Source organism: Embiotoca jacksoni, unplaced genomic scaffold (assembly GCF_022577435.1).
Source record: "Embiotoca jacksoni isolate LCO1_2020_lvr unplaced genomic scaffold, fEmbJac1.0.p SCAF_6, whole genome shotgun sequence".
Lineage (NCBI taxonomy): Eukaryota > Metazoa > Chordata > Actinopteri > Embiotocidae > Embiotoca > Embiotoca jacksoni.
The window spans coordinates 22,511,332-22,532,247 of NW_027185414.1; the positions used below are offsets into that span (position 1 = coordinate 22,511,332).

General features: G+C 41.0%; 1 protein-coding gene across 3 annotated transcripts in view; it reads left to right on the forward strand.

The window, feature by feature from the left end:
• The window catches only part of map2k5 (mitogen-activated protein kinase kinase 5), a 54,778-nt gene extending 36,536 nt beyond the window's left edge, over positions 1-18,242 (forward strand). Inside the window, exons 20-22 of one of the 3 annotated variants that reach the window (XM_069173913.1) lie at positions 2,468-2,529; positions 3,521-3,566; positions 15,272-18,242. In XM_069173913.1, coding sequence (XP_069030014.1) covers positions 2,468-2,529; positions 3,521-3,566; positions 15,272-15,382 — 219 coding nt within the window. In that variant the 3' untranslated portion in view covers positions 15,383-18,242. The other 2 variants (XM_069173914.1, XM_069173915.1) reach the window with 2 other exon arrangements.
• Positions 18,243-20,916: the final 2,674 nt, after the last annotated feature.

Consider the following 20,916-nt stretch of genomic DNA (forward strand, 5'->3'; position numbering starts at 1 on the left):
TGTGTGCGTGCGCGTGTGTGTGTGTACACACCATAATATAGTGGTAGCAAATTATTTGGGGCTCTCCCTCTAAACGGAGTGTATACTGAGGCTTGTGGTGTGCAGTGCTCAAGGGCATTTGTTTGTGCTTGTGTGTTTGTGCATGTGTGTTTGTGCATGCGTGTTTGTGTATGTGTATGTGCTATGATATATTGCTCATCCAAGCGGCGGCAGAACTGTGAAGTGCAGTGAGATTAGAAGGAACCCATTCCTTTGTTAATTTAAATGGGTTCATGCATCATGCTTTGCGGGAGCCTGCCGATCGGAGCATTAAGGAATGGCGAACACTGCCCAGAGGTGTTTTTAATGGCGCAGCAGGGCTTCAAATGTAAAGAGGTTTCATTCCAGGCATTTGAATAAATGCCTTGCTGTGGTCCCAGGCTTTATGATTTTTGTGCATATCTGAGTAGTTTGTGTTGTTTTTGTTCACATCTTTGTTCGTATCTTCGGATGTCATTGTTGTACATGTTTTAAATCTTGACCTAAACCGACCATTTGCCTACTGATTAACTTAGTTTTGATATTTTCAGATTGTTCCTCCTGTGTGTGAGGTAAACATCTCTGGCTCGCACACATGCTGTTGTGTTGGAATGCAGTATTTCAAAGTATCGTGATACATCTCGGTAGATTTATATTCTACTAATCCAAAGGAAAATTCTGATCCTCGTCCTTTTTAACACACAATTTAACACTTGGCTCTTGTTAATTTGATACTGCTATTGCTGAGCAGTGATTGACACTTTTTCTACAAATATGTCAGGAGTAGAAATAAGCTTTTACTGAGAGCTTTTAATGCCAAAAGTGAATGGTGGTAAAAGAAGGCTATTTTCCACCGTTTCCGTCTAAATGGCGTTCTGGCTCTGCGGTGCGCGCCAGAAGCGTCCCGGCGCATCACTGTGCTAAAGATGGGTTCAAACTCTATTTTGGTGAAAGCGCATCAGAGATCTGGTCAGTCAGCTGGGCAGGAAGTCAAGCAGAGGAAAGCGGTCCATTTTCAAAATACAACAACCTCTGCAGAATCCCAACAAATACACAGCAAGCTGTATCACCTTTATCTGTAGGCTACAGCACAAAGTAAGAAAAAAACAACAGAAACAAAATGGACAAAAAAGAAACCATTTAATAACGTTTACTCAGGCTAGAGACACAATAAGCCAGAAAAATGACCAAAACAAGAAGTAAAAAAAATAAAATAACGAGTAGACAAAACGCTCCTAGTGGGGTATGAAGCCGTGCCACACAAGAGGTGACGGGTCTGGTGGGAAATGTAGGTGAGAGTAGGACAATGGATGGAGTCATGAGGTGAGGGTGAGTTTGGTACAAATGTTTGACATGACACGGTGGTTCATAGAACTTCCATTGACAACATGTTGCAAGCCTCAAACACAAACACGCACACACACACACACAGCTTCTTATTTGTTTGTTCTGGTAGCAATTTAGTCTTGGTCCTGACATTAATTGTCCCTGTGAGTTTTATTTTACACGTTGATTGGTTGAAAATGTTGTGATCTGAGGTGAAAGAAATTCACTTATTGCAAAATTCCCAATTCAGTCGTGAAACATACCGTGAGCACAATATGTTTTTACCACATGAAATGCTTAAGTAAAAATAATCCATCCAAGCCTGCTGGAGCTTTTGCATTTTAACCCCATGACTTGATACAGCAAAATCCAAATTAACAATATGCAGGAACACAGTCAGGTTTTTTTTTGGTTTTTTTTACCTAGTTCTGTTATCAACTGATTTTTCATGTTCTTCCTCCTCTCTGCACTGCGCTCTGTACAGCCATGGTGGCAACGCTTTCTCTTACATTTGCACTTTCACCTTTTGAATCGCCGTATTTGTTGATGGCTTGAGCAAGCAAGACAAACTCCGTGTCACCCAGCAGGTGTTACAGGTCCATTACGACTCTACTGCCAATCCCCACTCAATGCTACCATGAGTCCCAGGGATAAAGAGCGCAGCGTGTAGCCTTGAGGTCAGACACTAAAGTCTTTATACAAGAAAGGTACTTAACTCTGAACCTCACTGAATCCAGGCTCTTCAGCGGTCTATACTCTTTGAACATACATTGTACCGGTAATGACACCGATAAATGTTGAAGTTGATCTCATTCAACTTGAGCACTTTTGAGACCTTGTCTTTTATTTAAATGGAGATGAAAGCTCGTAGAAACCTTGCTGAGGTGCTGAGGTATTAAGTTCAAATTGGGATTAATATTTTCAGTCTAAGTTTACCTCATTTAGTATGACAAACCCTTATCTCAGTTCAGATAAATGACTTGATGTAAACCATCCTTTATGTCTTTTTTTCATGCAAATCATGTGCAGTTGTTTCAGGATTCGTCATTAAATGCAGAGTTGAATATCTCATCCTAGATTAACATATTTCTTGCTTTCTCAATTGTTTTGTCTCTCCTCACAGGATCCTCCAGATCTTCCTGTCGGCCAGTTCAGCGAGAAGTTCGTCCACTTCATCACTCAGTGGTGAGTCAGTAGCTGTTATTGGTTTTAAGGGTTCGTTCTTTTGAGACGAACACCAAAAGGAGTTTAAATGGAATTCTACTGGTTTTCATTTTCTGTTGCCTGCGTCATGTATTTGTTTGTGATTTTAGTTTTTATGTGTGGCGCCGTCAACCATCTCTGGCCCCACAGAGCCAGACCGAACAATCACAAAGGCCACAAGCTGCATTTGATTTAGATGAGCCAAGTTATTGCAGATGAATCAAAGGTATAATGATACACAATAGGATTAAAGTGCATTTGCCTGTGTGTGTTAATGCATTGTGGTTATCTTGGCTAATAGCTCTGATATTCAGTGCTGTTGATAATGAATAAAAAGCTGTTCTTTTTATATGAAGCATGATTGATTTATCTAATGCATCAGGACAAATACAGTGTTTACTCTGTGTTTGCCTCTGATTCATTAGCCTCTTGTAACCTTTACAGTTAGACAAATATCTACATACACACCCAAACCACATCTGCACTCACTAGCTGACTATACCAGCTGTTGTTTATCCCCCCATGGCTGCTGTATTTACTCAGACAGGGCACCTCTCTCTCAGGACCGACTGAGGTGCGGGAGCTCTGCCCTGCCCTGCCACGGTGCAGCGCTCATACTGTCCTCTCCCACACTATTCTTACACGCTCACGGCCCTTTCATTGTTATGCATAAACCAGTTACATGACCAACTGCAGAAGGTCCCCGATTTAGGTCGCTCTGACGGATCACGTATGTATACGCTGGACGCTCCCAGAAACACACACATACAAATGTGAGAGCTGTGTGGGTAGTAACTCTTCTCTTTCACTTTCTGTGGCATGAAGGGTTTTGTTTCAAGCCTCCTCTTGAATATTCATTTATGAATACAAAATAGGCATGAAATGAAAGTTAGAACAAAAACATCTCGTGAACTTAGAAACACAGTTTCATTAGTGGCTGCATACAGACTGCTTGTATCTCTTTTTTTCTCAGTATGCGGCGGCACCCTAAAGAGAGACCTGCACCTAATAACCTCATGGTAAGTTAAACTAAGCATTCCTTCAAACAGTTCCAAGGACCCCAAAATACCCATTTTCAATAAATGTGTACAGAGGGTGATCATGTTCATGCAGTCCAATAGAAATGCAATTAAGCATAATTTTATTATCTCTGTAGCTTTTGGAATATGCAATTGTATTTTTTGCAATGATTGAGGTTGTTTCGGGTTCAAGGACCCTCCAAGTTGGCATTGCCGTGTGGAAACAACCGTAATGAACTTTTTGCTTGCAATGAAAGAAGGCAGAGAGGTCAGCGAGAAACCTTGAGGTAGGACTGAGACCTACTTCAGGATTAATTCATTTAATTCACTGCACTGGAGCCAACCTGAATAAAGCAGGCTTAGCTGTTGTACAAGACTCAAATCATTCTGGTATACAAAATTAAGTTTTATAGCCTAATGAAAATTTGACAAACTGACAAAAGGAAATTATTTTTAGGTGTGTGGGTGTGTGCGCACGCCTGTCTTTGTACAAACAGAAACAAAGCCCGGCGCTGTGTCGACTCATCATTTCAACGTCTTTCTGTGGCGAACATAATTCGTTCTCAAGATCCTGGAAGGGACCTCTCACGTTCATGTCTCATTTATAAGACGGGGAAGGACATTGCTGTGTTCTAGTATTCATAGATATAAATTACTTGGTCAATTTCACTCTATTATAAATTACATTATCCTTTTGGCCATTTAGATGCACACTTACTATTTTCTAGCTTGGACAATATTATTACTTCTTATACAAGCTACATCAAATAGGCCCTTGACAGAGTGTATCTTGTATTTCCTAACTAAAATGTTAAAATTTCTAATTGAATAGGAAATACGTTGCATAGTCCAACAATCCATCCGTTTCCTATAAATCTCATGCAACAAACCTTAAAAGAGTGGGGCAGCTAATACCAGAGGGATTTTTAAATATTCAACCCAAAAGAAATTCTAAAGCTTCATGCCATAAACAAATGAACTGATGTGCAAGAGTCTGAATGTATGTCGTAATGTAGTATGTAAAAATTTTAATTATTATAACTTTTTTTGACATGAAATAACAGCAGTTAGTTAATGTGTGTATATTTTAGTGGCAGAATCCAGAAACAAACAAACATATAAAGATCAAACTCAGTGCAAAAAGAAAGGTTTCCATAATCTATAAGGTGATGTCGCCTGTAAACATGTTGTGTTTGAATAACAGCACAGGTCTATTTGTTCTGGTTTTTTTTGTTTTTTTTTACCCTTAGCAATAGTAGATGAAACACAGGAGCCACATTTCTTTGAGGTTTGAGGTAAATAAGGTGTCTTTAAATATCGTCAGGGTTAAGACAGTCTGAAGGTCTGAAGTCAAATTGTGGACTGTCTAAAATACACCATTGTTAAAAGGTGCCACTAAAAATAAACCCGTTTTAACAAAAGCAAAACATGGTCAAAAGCACAGGAATGTGTGTGTGTGGTACCATCTTTACCTGCACTAATATCTTTCCTACCGTGTGTAAAATGTGTCAACGATAGTTCACGTTGATTCTCACTGGTTGAGACCTACTGGTTGAGCTGTGATTTAGTTTTTTCAGTGAGCAAACAAGAGCAGCAACTTAATTAACATTTAATGTGGTACGACTTTAGTTTCATAAACGAGGGAAGAGATTTCACTAATTTTCAGTTCTACACAATCTAAGCCGTATTACCTCCCTTTCAGTGTGGACCTGATGATCTTCTCAGCTCGAGCATTTGCACACGAGACCAGCAGTTTGCACAAACTGCCTTTTAAGAGTTGCAACACACTCGGGTTTCTGTGTTCGGACCAAGGACAGCGACAGTTAGGTCCTCAGAGAGAGGAGGGGTGGAGGGTGTAAATGCAGAGCTGCTAACAGTTTGCATGTTCTCAGTCTCACACCAGAAAGGAGGAGTAAAGGGAAATGTTGGCTGGGCAGGGATTTCATGCCTCCAGATTAAATGGAAGTTCAGTTTGTGTTTGCAGTGTGCTGGTCAAATTGTTTATCTTTGTTTTAACACAACTTCCATTGTTTTTATTGAGTGGCACCTCTCACCTGTCTTGAGTCTGTCTCTATATTTGTTCATACATTTTCTGGACTTGTTTTGTTATAACATTATGACAAATTGGGACAAATTCTCGGTGCACAACCCCCTTAGATGTCAAAGAAAACCCACCTGGTCGCGCTCCTGACCTGAAATCGCAAATTCACACGTACCAGAGACCCTCCATTTGTTCTAATAGCTTTTCCACAGTTTGTTTTGATGGTTTCCTTATTTGCCAGTTAAAGCTTTATTCCTTCACAAGATAATGCAAAGACAAAGGTTTCACTAAACATCAGTCACAGATTATTTTCTTATTTGTTTATTGTCTTTTTTTTTTTGGTATTTAAATGAAAACAATCAAAAACAAAGTATGTTAAAGCTTCATGTGGCAGCTGAGAGAGGGTTCAGTTGGGACGTACATCAAGGATGAACAATTTGAAGGGGATTATTTTCTCCAGCCACAAGGTTCAAATGTCTGATTCTGGGTTTCTGTTAGTTCTTATTCGTTGGGAAGAATCAGTAAACACGACTCTGCCTTCCTTTCATCATCATACGTAGCTTCCTTTTTCAGTCGTGCAGTGCTTTTTCTTCCTTCTGGTTTTCAGATGCTTCGGGTCATTGTCACTCACATTATGGTATTTTCAACTCTGCACTTGTCCATGTTTCCTTTTTCTCGCTCTCCTCCATTTTCCTCCACTGCCCCACTTCTTTCATATTCATTGTAATCCCTGTGCTCTTTTTCAAAATTTCACAGTTCTCTCTTTCTATTTTTGACTCCCTCCTTCCCTCCAATCCCGCCTGTCTTTCCTTTACCTATATTTTGTCCTCCTGTAGGCCTTTGATTTCTCTCCCTGCCCATGATGAACTGAGATATAAGGTCATGGATGCCTGCCTTTGTGGCACCAGCCCGCTGATTGTCTTTCTCTCTCCTCTTCCTCATTCCCTGTTTCCTCCCCAGCTCTCACTCTGCCTCTCCATTCCCCCAGCCTCCTGAGTACATTAAAACTCTTTACCTATTCTATCTGTATGTTAATGCACCGAGCCAGTGCTCCCCCTTTCTCCTCTCTCTCTCTGTGCTACACAGAAAATGCCACCATTTGCCTTCACTTTTTATCTGTGGAAGGTAATGTGGGAAATCACACAATAGGGTAGACACTGAGCAAATAATGTTGTTTTACAAACTCGCCTCGTAGTTTGCTCATCAGGTTTCAGCATGTGGTTTCTCTAATCACTGGTGTAGCTTTTATTGACGTTCATTATTGTCTCTGGCATTTTATCCTATTACACCTTTCTTAAAGGGCTGCTGTTTGATTGCACGCCTGCTCATGATGGGTTCTGTCCCCGAATCATGATGCCGTTTGTTACAACTACTTGGACTTGATGCTTTGCTCGTGCTATGAAAATTTTATCGTATTCACTTTATGATTTTACCTACTGTGGGCTTTCCACGGTGAAAGAAAAAGCTTTTTATTGTGTTTAGGTTTTCCCAGTATGAATAAAGGAAGAGAGAGCAAGGACACTACCAAGAAAAAAAGGTTAACAGAACAGAAATATTCAAGATAACAGAAGTAGCATGAAATGTCCTCACTTAATTATGAGGTGTAGCTTTTAAACATCAATGCAAGAGCTCAAGCATGTCCACTTGGTGGCAAAATGTATGGCATAACTTTCTGATAAATGTATAAATGCTGTTATATTGTATATATCTCCCTCATTCCCAAGCAGTGTCACAAACCTGCTGCACTGAAACATCCACCCAACATCATGTCTGGTGGTGGCAGGAGGGTCTGAACATGTTTTGTCACACAAGGGTTGACTTTAGAAAACCTCTGAGGCACTCAAAAACCCTTATTAAGTAATAATGAATGAAATTGTTAATCAGTTTTGTACTTTATACTTTTTGCTCTAAACACCAGGGCTGTCTCAGTCATGTCACTTTAGGTGGCCATTAACCAACATTCACATAATTACAATTTATCTGTGTTTTTCTGTTCATTCATTCCACTATTGAAGCATAAGTATAATCACAGTTTAATAATACGATTACGAAGAAGAAGAAGAGCCACTTTTTGGCATTGAATGTTTGAACATATAAATTAAAATTACAATTCTGTTTGTCTTTTGTGCAAAAAAGCCTCAGGCCAGACGACATAAATAGCAACCTAAAAACACAGTAAAAGAAGGAGGCGACGAGATAATTAAAAGATCTCCAGTCAAACCTGAAACGTAGCAAAAGTAGCAAATCACCTAATGTATCAGAAAGTTTACCACTAAAGATGAAAAAAAACACAAACGTTACCATGGCGATCAGCATTCACTCACCAACACACACACACACACACACACACACACACACACACACACACACACACACGCGTGTGGTTAAAAAACTTATATGCAGGAATATTTACGTTGTTCTACAGCTCTGTGATCCAAAGCTCACACAGCGTACCTTGAAGTGAAACAAACCAAAGTCCCTCACAGACCGTATTCTCCCAAAACATCCCATAGTTTAATTATTTTAATTGACACATGCTTAATCTTTACTACTTCTTTTACAAATAAATGAGGCATTTTGATGGACTTTGGATGGATTTCTGGTGATATTTAGTTTTTCTCCCTGTGAATTTATAGTGATGTACAATAAGAAGTAAATCAGTGGCTTGTAGATATCTAACACACGGGAAAAAAAAAAAAAGGAATGCGGTACCGATGGGAGTGTTGAATTTATCTTTACCCAGTTTAAACCCAGTCGTTTTGTCACTCTACTTAATCAAGAGGAATTATGTGAGCGGTCTCGCTTCTACGTCTCACTTTGTATCAGTGAGGGATCTTTCTCCTTATGTAAAGAATCACATGATGAGCCATCAGAGGAAAGCGAGTGTGTTTTTCTCTCCTTATACTAATGCATCTTTCATTGTGGACACCCTATCCTGTCATCATAAGCTAATGACGTTGGTCAGTTGAGGAGACTTTCCACTGGCCCGCTCCCAGGACGTTAGCTACAGGTATTTGGTAATGACCCGTCCTGTCTGAGGTTTCTTGCTTTTGGTTTTAAGCAGGCTGTCTTTCTCCTCCCCCCCCCCCTTCTCGTTTTATACAAGGCTTGGTGTCTGTGCATCACCTTTTGGCTTATTTATTAAGCTTTATGGTGAGAAAGACAGAAGATACGATGTTTTAGACCCCTTGTTCATACGTTGAAAATACAAATGGTGCAAGAGTAGATGATGTATTTGTGTGCATATGTGAAGATAAAGAAAAATAACGATACCCACAACCTTGTATTGTTTGATTGTGATTTGATGGACATTTCATTTCTCTTCTCCAACCCCCCTCTCCCACTCCCTCATCGTCCCTCGTTCCCCAGCCAGCAGCCTTCACACAGCCTTTTAGCACCCTTGTCAATGCAGCTTTCCTATTCTGCTTTTCTATTCATAGACGTGCACACACACTCACAAATTTCATAGCCCCCTTTCAACACCAGAGACACCAGATGAGCCCCTCAGTTTTTCACAAAGGAACCCCCTCTTGTCCCCAAATCTAGTTTAGACACACTCACACGTACACACACGCGCACACACACACACACACACACACACACACACACACACACACACACTGGGGGGGGCTCATTGATGATGGTTAGGGGGTCCTTCTCATAAAAATGTTAAGCAAGCCACTGAAGAAATCTTAATGTCCCTTAGTCACAGAATAACTTAGTGATACACAGGATGTGTCAGACGCTCAGAGCAACAAATTTGAGACCAATGAAGTAGTTGATATAACAACTCAATAATACATTTTTCATTTTCAAAAATTCGGGTCAGTTAATGTGTCACATTGACTGTTGTTTATAGATGCGTATTAAATTACACATCTCATCTATACCTGTCTTTTTTTTTGTTTTTTTTGTGGGGGAAATACTTTAAGTGGGCTATGTGGGGCATGAGTCGTAGTTATCATGTGTCCTCAAACTTTGGAAGCAGTTTAATCGTCTGAGGAATAGGCGTCTTCGTGTTTACATTGCCACATGTGTGAAAAGGATTTTCACATGCATGCTTACGTATCGTTGCACCTCTTTTCAGACTTGCGCCAAATCACTGGTGTCTCCTCCTCCCTAAACTTTCCTGTCAGCACCTTCCCTGCCAAATGTTTTCACTTTTCACCCATGGGTCTCCGTTGACGTAAACCCCATTTACACATACTGGGACCACAGCGTGGTGCTGCGGCAGATCCTCAGTAACGTCATTTTGAATGGTAGAAAAAGAAAGTAGAGAATTATAAAAAGTGTAGTTTAAACAAGCTTTTCACATGTAGTTAAGTGGTACCTTTATCGGTAAAATGATAATTAGACAGAAGGGAAATGGTTTTCTATACAGTTCATTGACACCAACGATGTTTTTAAGGAGCTCCTAAGTTACTTTTTCCTACTTCCTCCAGTTTTTCCCAGTTTACAGTCCCACATATTACCATCAACCTGCTCACTACAAGCTACCTCGGTTCGTCTGGACGGCCACTTGTTTTGTCTTTCTTCAGTTTTACCTGCCAGTTGTGTTTCATGGTGCAAACAACCAAAGCTAAAAGCTACCTAGCTTTAAGAGTGAATCTTGGCCGCCGCCCTTTTGTATACTTGTTTGGGAAGTAAACCAAACCATAAGAATAATAACGCTCTTACTCCTCATTGCTCTCTTGTTTCTTGTCTTTTTTTTGTGCTTTTTTCCATTTCGGTTGCTAACATTTAGTGTTGTGGCTCGTTGTTCGGTGGATCTCTGCAGAACAGCAGATGGTTTTGAAAGTAGCACTCAATGTGTGCAGAACCAGAGTCTAGTCCTTCTGCCAGTGGTAGTAATTACAAAACCACTGTTGGCACGTCCTTGCGTCATAAACTCCAACGAAGCCGACGCCATCGCTGCTGATGTGGCTGTAAAACGATGGATGAATTGTGGATAAATGGTGAATGTATGAAGTAAAAAGCATCACAAGCCCTGTGAAATGACTTTTTTTTTTTTTTTTGCTGTCAGATTTGGATTCATTTGATCCAAACGTCCAGAAGAGAAGCACCATTGAAATATTTTACCCCCATTAAAATTAGCAAACGGCTGAAGTGGAAGTTGGACGGCTCGGCCGGCAGAAGTCTCTGGAGCGCCTGCTCAGTCTGCATTCATCCAGACGGCTCAGAGATGTGACACCAGACAACAGATGTGAAAACTCTGTATATTGTGAAACAGATATTTATCTGGCAGTGATGAGTTTAATCAGCATTGTGTGAGCCCATTTGGTGAAGGCTTGATTGTAATAGATATTAATTTAAATGTTCTTCGCTACGGCTTTAAGTTATGAGGGGAAATGCCATCGTAACTCTACAGTTTCCTTGTGCGCCGAGACTGACCAGAATATACGCGCACGCACACACACGCACACACACACACACACACACACACACACACACGCACGCACGCGCGCACACACACACACACACCAACCAACCAATGCCAGCCAGTTTCCAGAGGGAGCCAGTGATTAGCATGCAAATCTGTAAAGACCTAGTTATTCCATCTACCTCTTCACCCTTTTCTCTGTCTCACCACACACACACACACACACACACACACACACACACACACACACACCATGTTTCCTCCAACACTATTCTAATGAGGTGATGACCAGTCTCTTGTTATAATTGCCTCAAACTCCTTTTAATTTCTTCTGAGCGTATTAATCATACATAGAGTTATTTAAAATCGCATAAATTAATCTTAGATTAAACAGACCCTTCAAAGGCTTCAAACAATTAAAGAGTTAGGTAGAATTTCCCCTGGGTTTAGGCCATTTCTATTTGAGCAGAGCAGTTGCAGGTGATTATCCCAGTTTGATATGGCCAGACTGTGATTAATGTAACTTTTAAATGAGTCCGTCCCCCATCTCACCTCTGTCCACGCACCGCTACAGCAGAAAGCCAAACACCTTCAATGACCTAACTAAAGAGTAGTTATTCACTTTGTATTCAAAACTCTTGCCTCACAGGTTTCAGACTTAATTTAGGTTGCAGGTAATTTAATTATTCGATGATTATGTGTGAGAGAGAAACGGGATGTGATCATAATATACCGGTGTGTGTGTGAACATGAATGTATCACGGCAACACTCTTGAGGCAGGTGGATTTAAGAGAAGATAAACCAGCTAGAAAAAAATAGACGATGGATATCTGTGAAGATCTCAGTCGTCCAGGTCAATCTAAGTGATATCAAAAGGCATCTGGACCTGCTTTCAGTTTCTTGAAGATGTTTCACCGCCTTCTTCAGTTTCACCTTTCTGCCTTTTGGATGAGACGAAACGTTCTCAAGTCTCCTTTGGATATCACTTAGATTGGCCATGACCTGGATGACCTGGATGACTGAGATCTTCACACTCAATAGCGTTCTAAGCTCCTGATCACATCACTTGACTGAAAGATGCTGTTTGTCCAGCTGTCACGGAGTCAAAGATGCTTTCACTTTTCTCTGTGTCGTAGGTGTCTTTTAAATTCTCGTCTTTGTTGGCTTCAAACTTTTGAACAACCTAAACAATGCCCCCTTAAAATAGAAGTAAAATCCCACCTCACTGACCAGGCTGCGGTTGGCCTTTTGCTTGCCTGCTGCCTCAAGTTAGCAACGCACCAACGATGGGTGCTGCACGGGAACGTGCCAGCTGCGTCCGTCTGAAACCAGACCCTTGTGTTGTGCTCGGCACCGCTTTGCGGCGGCTGTAAGATAGAGAGCCCCTTAGCGTGGCTATTAATGCGTCCACCGTGTCTCAGCGTGTGTGCGCACGCACGCTGTGCGAGTGCGTTATGACGAGCACCTTCATCCAGGTCGAGTTCCAGTAGATGTCTCTGGCCTGTCGGGGTTCATTTCTGGAGCAGAGGTTGAAGAGCTTGATTTTAAAAACATCACTCAGGACTTCCCTCTTTATTTCTGTATCCCTCCCTCTCTACTGAGGCAAGGAAGAATGATTGATGAGATGGGTATTCAGCACATAGGGGCACCCAGGAGCGTCCACTCCACCCGTTTCATACTGACGCACGCACACACACACACACACACACACACACGCTCACACACGCTCACACAGATATGAGAGTAATTAACCTCAGACTGTGTTAACCCCAGCTGCCCATTAGAAGGACAACAGGATTGATGGGGCTCCCCCCCAGTCCTTAACAATCTCTGTAGTTTGTGCAGGATTAGAGCACAGTGCAAAGTGTTCCCACTTTCTTTTATAATATAAAACTATTCAATGTTCAGTTAAAAGTAACAGTGTTGAGCAAAGAGAGAATAACAGATAATCAGCAAACCAATTCATTTCAGTCGATTGTATATAGTAATCATGATACTACAGAAACATACTTACTTAATAACATATTCATGAACATAATCCTAATTTTTTTTTTTTTTTTTAGCATATTTTCTGTGTAACCACAAATGGAGACGAAGGACCTCAGGAGGAAAAAAGTGGACCATCATTCCCAGTCTGTCCTACTTAGTTACTAATCTTACATTGTCTGCACCAGTTTGGTTGTTGCTGGGGGGTATTTAACGGCCCCAGAAGAAAGAGCTGACAACAACGCTGCTCACCTTGGACTCACTTTCTGATTCAATTTGAGTCAAACTCGTGCATTAGTCATTATCACATCTCGTAACTTCACGTAACACTTAACATGTGTTCATCACTACTGGGGTGTGTGTGTGTGTGTGTGTGTGTGTGTCTCTCTCCAAGATGCCAAAGGAAGACACGTGTTGCTCACTGACATGCGCTTAAAGCTGATGTCATTTTCATTCACTTCTGATAAGAAAAATGTCTTCATTTACTTCATAATCGTGCTAAATCCATATTAGACTCTTTCCGTCTTTTCTTCGTACACTCAATGTGCCGACACATTTCACAAAACACCACAAACGTTCACTTGAGCCCGACCCACAGTGAATATTAGTATATATTCCTTCTATATACGTTATATATAAACACCTCTTTTATAATAATCCCTTCACTGTGCTTATCAAACATTTTGACGTGTGCGACAAAGATATGTAAAGGATGCTGATATTTTACAGTTTATTGTTCACACTGACGTCAGTGACACTGAAGTTAGAAATCCACCAACAGCTGGAGAGATATCGAGACTCTGGTGGACTAACTGACTGCATGGCTGCAATTACACCAGTCAACCGCGAGTGTTTTTAAACGACTCGAGACAAATCTTCGACACTTCTGACTTGCATTACTGACTTTACTTATTTGCTGACGTGCACGCCAATCAATACATCCGCTCGAAGCTAACGCTGGCCGAATAATCAGATACACGCTGAAGTTCTAATTGCGACAAAATAGCCCAGCGCAAGTCTCTCTTTTTGCTGCGATTGATCGTCCTACTTCGAAATGAACTCCTGGAAACAAGTGCACGAGAGTGACAGTCCCTTGTTGTTAGGGACAGATATTGCTGAAATCAGTGTTGACAAGTTCATTTGAAACTGGCCGGCCGGAGCGCTGTTTACCTAATTGGACATCTCGGCACCTCAAATAAAATTCATGGTTGTCCTGAGTTGATTTGTCTCATTTACAACCTCCTGACCTCTGACCCCTCTGTGACCTCTGCGACACCACCACCCCCCTCCCCCACCCCCTCCCTCTCCCTCCACCCTTCCCGGCTCAGGTCCAGACAGTCGGCCAGATGAGGCCGGTGACTGGTGGACTGTTGTTAGTGAGATATCACATGTGACATCTCCGTTTCAGTCCTGCAGCCGTAACAAGTGAACGCTGCCAGCATTTAACGGAGTAATGAGCTCACCAGACAGCTCTGATGTTTGTGGGTTTTCTACAGCTCATTTATTGACATGAAAAGCAATCGTGATTACGGTCGAAACTGTCAGAGGAAACAGTTTCATGTTCAGAAGCATAATTTATTTTTATTTTTTATTTTTTTTTTATCACAAAGCTCTTTTCGCAACCTGCTATGACTCATGCAGATCATTAAACTGCAAATATATTTCTTCAAAATGCCCTGATATCCCATTACTTACACATTATGTGTTTAAACCAAATCTGTCGGACGTTATTATTTAAGAGGGTTTAACGATGTTCCTCTTGAGTTTTTGTATTTTATCATTATTGATAAATTGTGATTTAGAATAATTGTTCAAATACAATTAAGCTATACACTCCACATTAAGGCGCAATAATGTTTGTGGCTTCAATCTGTTTGATGATAAAAATTAATATTGTAAAATGGGGATAAACATTTTTATTAGACGGCGTCATTTTTTTCTGTTTTTACGAGAAAGCTCATTACTTGTGTTTTTATAGCCACTTCAGTTCATTTTAAGATGTGACAGTTATTCTGAAGGTCATACATGGAGTAACATGGGTAGCAAAAGGTATTTATCGTTTTTATTCAGATATAAAATGTGTTATCAAATGGTAACTGGAAGGTACAAATGGCGATTAAATCGTAAGACTTACAAAACTGCAGTTGAAAATGTGTTCAGAGATGCATTTAAACGGGGAGTTTCAGTCTGAAAAAGAAATTTGAAATTATTATGAAAACCCATTTAATGTCTTTCCATTCAATCTCTTTATTTATTAACCAAATAAGCCACTGAACTCTCGTCTCTTTGTTTCGCAGGAGCACTCCTTCATCATACAGTATGACGATGGGAATGCGGAGGTGGTGTCCATGTGGGTCTGTTGCTGCCTGGAGGAGAGACGAGCTCAGCAGGCTCAGGGACGCGTCTGACGTCCTCCCGCCGGCAAGCCAACGACGGACCGGGGAGACGCGTCTTCCCAACGACAGCTCGAACACTTATCGCAGGCTCCAGGATCAAGTACGTCCACATGCACTGTAACATACGAGGACAAAAAAAACAACAACAACAACAACAAAAAAAGGACGAGATGTTACGCGAGTAATTCTTTATTTATCAGCACTTGTGCGCCGTGACGGTCGAGGAGGTCTCGTCCGCCGAACTGAAAATGAATCTCCGCATCCAAAAAGAGATCTCTTCTTTTTTTTTTGTTGTTTTCTGTCGCGGATCTGCGGCGAACGTCAGTCTGATGAACGGAGATAAACGTCCTCATTCGAAGGATCGGGGGGGGCGACGAACAGCTTCGAAGCACGAGACCGCAGCGCGCCGGCGGAGTCGCGCTCTGCTCCTGCGACGGGATCTCAAATAACTGTGTCGTGCTTTGCTGTTGACAGCCCTCTAGTGAATGTTAAGGTTTCTGCCTGTGAGTAACTGCCCATCGGTGTGCCTGGTTTTTTTTTTTTTCCAGCGGTGTAATTTATTACCTCAGCAGACTTTGGTTGTCACTGTAAAAAAAAAAAAGCCCCCTCTCCCCCCTCAAAAAAAAAAAAATATAAATAATGTATCCATGTTCAGCTCCAGGACTGCAGCGTCTGTACAGGACCAGTGAGTGTGAAGCAGCACCGCAGAGTTACAGAGTGGGAAGAAATATGAACGTATCTTTTCTTGATTGTCGAGCTCGCTCAGGACAAAAAAAACAACAACGTGTTGCTCGTCAGGAGGAACCAGGCTTCATTTCTGTTTAAAACACTTTATAACTCAGTTGCACATCTTTTATTATCCCTTTGCACGGACTCACCCGACGCCGAAAGCCATTGAATGAACAGTTGGGGAGGAAATTGTCCAAAAGCAGATATCCACTCTGAATCAGCAGCTTTTTGTTGTTTTTTAAAAAAAAAAAAAAAACCATTCAGAGTAAGAGAAGCTATGCACACTTGAAAGCATAACCTCCCCCTAAAAAAACAACAACAACAACAACAACAAAAAACAATTCTTCCGTTTTGCAACCAGTAAATGTCTTTAAACAAAAAACAAAACAAAAAAAATACAGAAGAAACGCATTTCATTGGATTGCCAAATGAGATCCGTTGACATGTTGTAAAAGAGAAAACATCAATACGGTGCGCTTAAGACCAAAGACGGGCCAAACGGTGAATTACACGGACCTCTCGTGACCGGAGGGAGAACGTAACGGGCGAAGCGACGATAACGAATTGCTGTGACGAGATCTTTCCGCGCAGCCGATGAAATGTGTCGCGCTTTAAGTGCAATTAAACGCCGTCGCGTTCACAAATCCGCGGCAAGGTGACGCGCGCGGCGCGAGAATCAAACGTGTCCTCCAGCGTGTTATTTATAATTTTAGTCTTTTTTTTGTTTTGTTTTTTTTGCATCGTTTTGCCTCTTTGTGTTCCCGAACGGGGAAATCGAAACGTAGCAGTTTTGCTGCTTGAGCGTATTAAATTAGCCACATTTGTTTTATTTTTTTAGGGGTTTTGATGGACATCGCTGTCGTACGCGGCAACATGTAGAAAAACAAAATAATCGAAGGTTGTTTGGCGGCTCCATAAGTGTCAAATCCTGAACTGAAGGTCCACTTAGCTGTTTCCAGAACTGAGGAAGATGTAATTGAAAGATTTGGTAAAAAAAAAAAAAAGTTTCATTGTTAAGATTTGGAAGTTGGCAGTTTTAACGTTTTAATTCGCAATTTGAATCAATGTCCATCTTTGCGTGTTTGGTTTAATTTCTTACACAGTAATTAAATCCTGAGAGAAAGGAAAATGATATAAGGCACGTTACCACAACGGCCTGCTGGGCGGATTCAGGTTTCCGCTCCTAAACAAGTTTTATCGGGTTTTAATGTGGGAGGGGAACTTCTCAAAGCGCCCTCTACTGGTTGTGCTCATAACTCAAAAACACAGATTACCAAGTGGGTTTTGATTTGTGATCCCGGACCACCTTAAATTACTTGTCAAGGGTTTGAATATTACGATTGTGACAATGAACGTTGTTTATAACAGCGTCCTTTATTCTGCATTGAAGCGGGGTAAGAGACGCAACCAGAAGACGCACGATCCCTCTCACATCAACGCATTTCAGTCGTGCCATTATTTTCCTCAGAAAGCTGCGAGTCAACGAAAAGCTTTTTTACATTTACGTACGTTATTATACTTTTACCTTAAGTTGGGAAAGAAAGTCTGCGCAGGATGCCGGTCATTTTAATAAAGAAGTTGAAGAGTGTTTTAAACATGAACGGCGAGGTAGCATATTCCTGCAACTCAAATTAGTCCAAAAAGAAAACAGTATTTTGTATTCCTGAACAGATAACACATTTGTTTAAAGATTTGGCAATGCACTTCATTATGGGTTTTAAATATGAATCTGCTGTAGAAGTGGGAATGTTTTTTTGGGGGGGGTTTTCAGCCTGCTTACCTGTTGCCTGTTATTTTTCTGTTCTCTCCCAAACCATGAAGCATTAAGTCAGTGATGAGATTCAGCAGAAATATTAGAGCTGTGATATTACTGGCTGAATATGGCCTTTTCTGTATGTATTCCAACCATACTAAATAAAATGTATATTAAACATTTCTCCAGGTTTTAATGTTGTTGTTTATTTAACATTTGACCTTTTCTTAATCTACATTTTATTTTCAAGGGGAATTGAATTTTGCTGCTTTCATAAAGACACAACAATGAAGTTGCATCAGTCAAAAGGTGTTCTCTCTATTTTTCTTGAGTTTTGAGGAGTATTTCTGTTCATACGCTCACTTTAATAAACTTTTTCATTCATTTGTAGATCTGGAAGAAGTATCTTTTGGACTTTAATAGCGCTCATTCTCTTTCATTCTGCCAGCTTGCTCCTTTTTCACCCTGATGTTTTGAATTTGAGAGAAGTGCAGCGCCTTCCGGATCTTTTGAAATCTGTCACAAAAGAGATTAAACTGAGTATTTATTTAACTAATGTACTCTAATACAGCAACAATGCAATCGACCTACATCAGTCTGTTTTTTTTTTTTAGTTCAAACGGTCTTGTGGAGGTGTGGATGAACCTGCAGTCTGTTAATGACAGATTATAGGTGTGATTATTATTTAGGAAATGTTGGAAATTCTGTATTCCCCATTAATTCGAAGGGAATCTTAAATAGGCAAAACATAAAGAGTGTACTACTTGAAGACGTAAGTAATGCATTTTAAATGTCTTTTTTTGAGTGTAGTGTTTGTGGACGCAATTGTTCCACAACGCACTGAAAAAACGAGACGAGGGCCAGAAGCAGCAAATTCAAACGGGACCTAATATTCTCATTTATTTAACCGGCTTTCACTGATATGAACGGCGATGAATTCAAAACACCTGTAAATTCATCAGCGCTACAAACCGCAATCTTTAAAACGAACACGCAGTCCAATCAAAGCTAAAACTGAAAATGACATCCTTCCTGAGTGCAGGTTTTCCTGCAGGACTGTTGTATTGGACTTCGTTAGTTTTAGCCGAACAAACTGGCAACTGATGGCATTTTCATTAAAATTATGCTAAGATTTGGAGGACCTTTGTGACACGGCCCCAGCTCTTACAGTACACCGAAAAATGATGGTTTCTTCATTAATAGTTTGACATTTAGACAGTAAGCACCTTACTATTCTAAGTTCAACTATAATTTGCATTTCATAATTAATCTCAGTCAACCTTTAATTAACATCTGCTTTGTTCTTTGTTATTAATTTGTGCTTTAAGCTGTGAAAAGCAGTTCATAGGGGCACTGATACAGTCCAATAGAACGATTGTGTTTAGGTGGTTTTGTTTTTTCTCTTAAAGCATCAAGGACATCCCGCGGTTTCTTTTTCCATTACTTAAAACATCTGAATAGAAAAGATCCGTCATAGTTCTGCATATAACGGAACATGAATCACTCCCAAATCTTCAGCTCCGGATGATGAACTTCATCACCTCCAGGAGAATAACTGCATACATTAACAGTCAGTCACTTTTACTTTATGAAGGCAGGGAAAGTAAAAACATGGACCTACTGATGATCGAATTTTAACCTCAAACTCATCAGTTTTAGTTTAAAAGACCACACAAACTAACCCTGGTGTTATCCTGATGAGCCTCTGAATGTTATACAAAGATGTTAAAATGCTGAATTAATAGTGTTTTAAACAAGCAAAATTACAAATTCTTTCATAAATTCCACATTTACAAATATGAACCAGGCAATAATGAAATACAAATACCAAATATATTCATTATAAAGTCTTTAAATGTTAAGAATGTTTAGAAATGACTGATGAATGTGGCCATTTTTTTCAATTTATCCAAAAGTATGTTTTGAAAAAGAAGAAAGCCAAGCAAAAACATTATGGGAGTCAGAAATGGCATCATGTGTCGATGGATGTAATGTCAGTGTGGTGAATGTGTTTTATTTCCGTGGTATTCAGGGGTTTTTTTTTGATGTAAAAACATTGACGTCTGATGTAAGTGAATGATGAGCAGTTTTCATTTCTACAAAAACTCTTTCATGTTTTTTCAGTCATTTACTGATTGTTCAGGCTTTGGACTGAAATATCTCAACAGCCACTCGACGAACTGCAGTGACGTTTTAAACAAACATTCACGCTCCCCATGTACACCGTCGTATTCTTGTCCGGATGAACCTTAAACACTTTCTTCATCCCCTGACTTCACATCTAGTGCCATCAGCTGGTCAAACATTTATATTGTTTCGTCTTTTTTTAGTCGAAATTTCGGACCGAGCAAGGCGACCTAATCGCCCCTTTCTTTTTTTTTTCCATTTAATCCCTGCCAGACATTGTGTTACGTACAGTAAGTTTACTAACGCACTAAGGACATGAACAAAACACAAAACAGTGGTTTCTTGAGTAAGAACGGAGATATCGTAGCTTTAAACCACGCGTTGGCATACGCGTGATGGCTGCCTCCGCGCATCCTGCGTCTGTCCCAACACGTCGTCCCGAGGCGAGCACGTCTCCGCTCTGAGAGTCCGACTGTTTCCTCCATCCCGAAGCTCCTCTCTGCCCGGGCTGTTTCAAAAGATCGCACTCACTGTAACCTTCCGACCTGCGGGTCAGTGCGGTTTCCCCGGCAGGTTCGGTCGGCCCGTTCAGCCCCGTCGGCCCGCGCGCTCAGGCCGGACACGACACTAAAAGCACCCTGCCTGACGTCGTGCCGCTCCCCCTCCTCCCAAAACAACTCCCACCTGCTGAGGCTTGATCTTCGCGAGACCTCCGAAGGACTTCTGTCACACCGGGCACCCGAGACGTTAGCAGCAGATCCTGTAAGCCGTGTGAGGTGTGGTGTCAGGCCTCCGTAGATCGGACCTGTATTTCCAACACATCCGATCGGATTGACATCTGGAGAATTCGGACGCCGACCCGCGTTCCTCCGACCGTTGTGTCGGGGTGCATCATCGAGGCCGCCGTCGGCGCGAAGGGTTGTACGTGCGGTCTGCA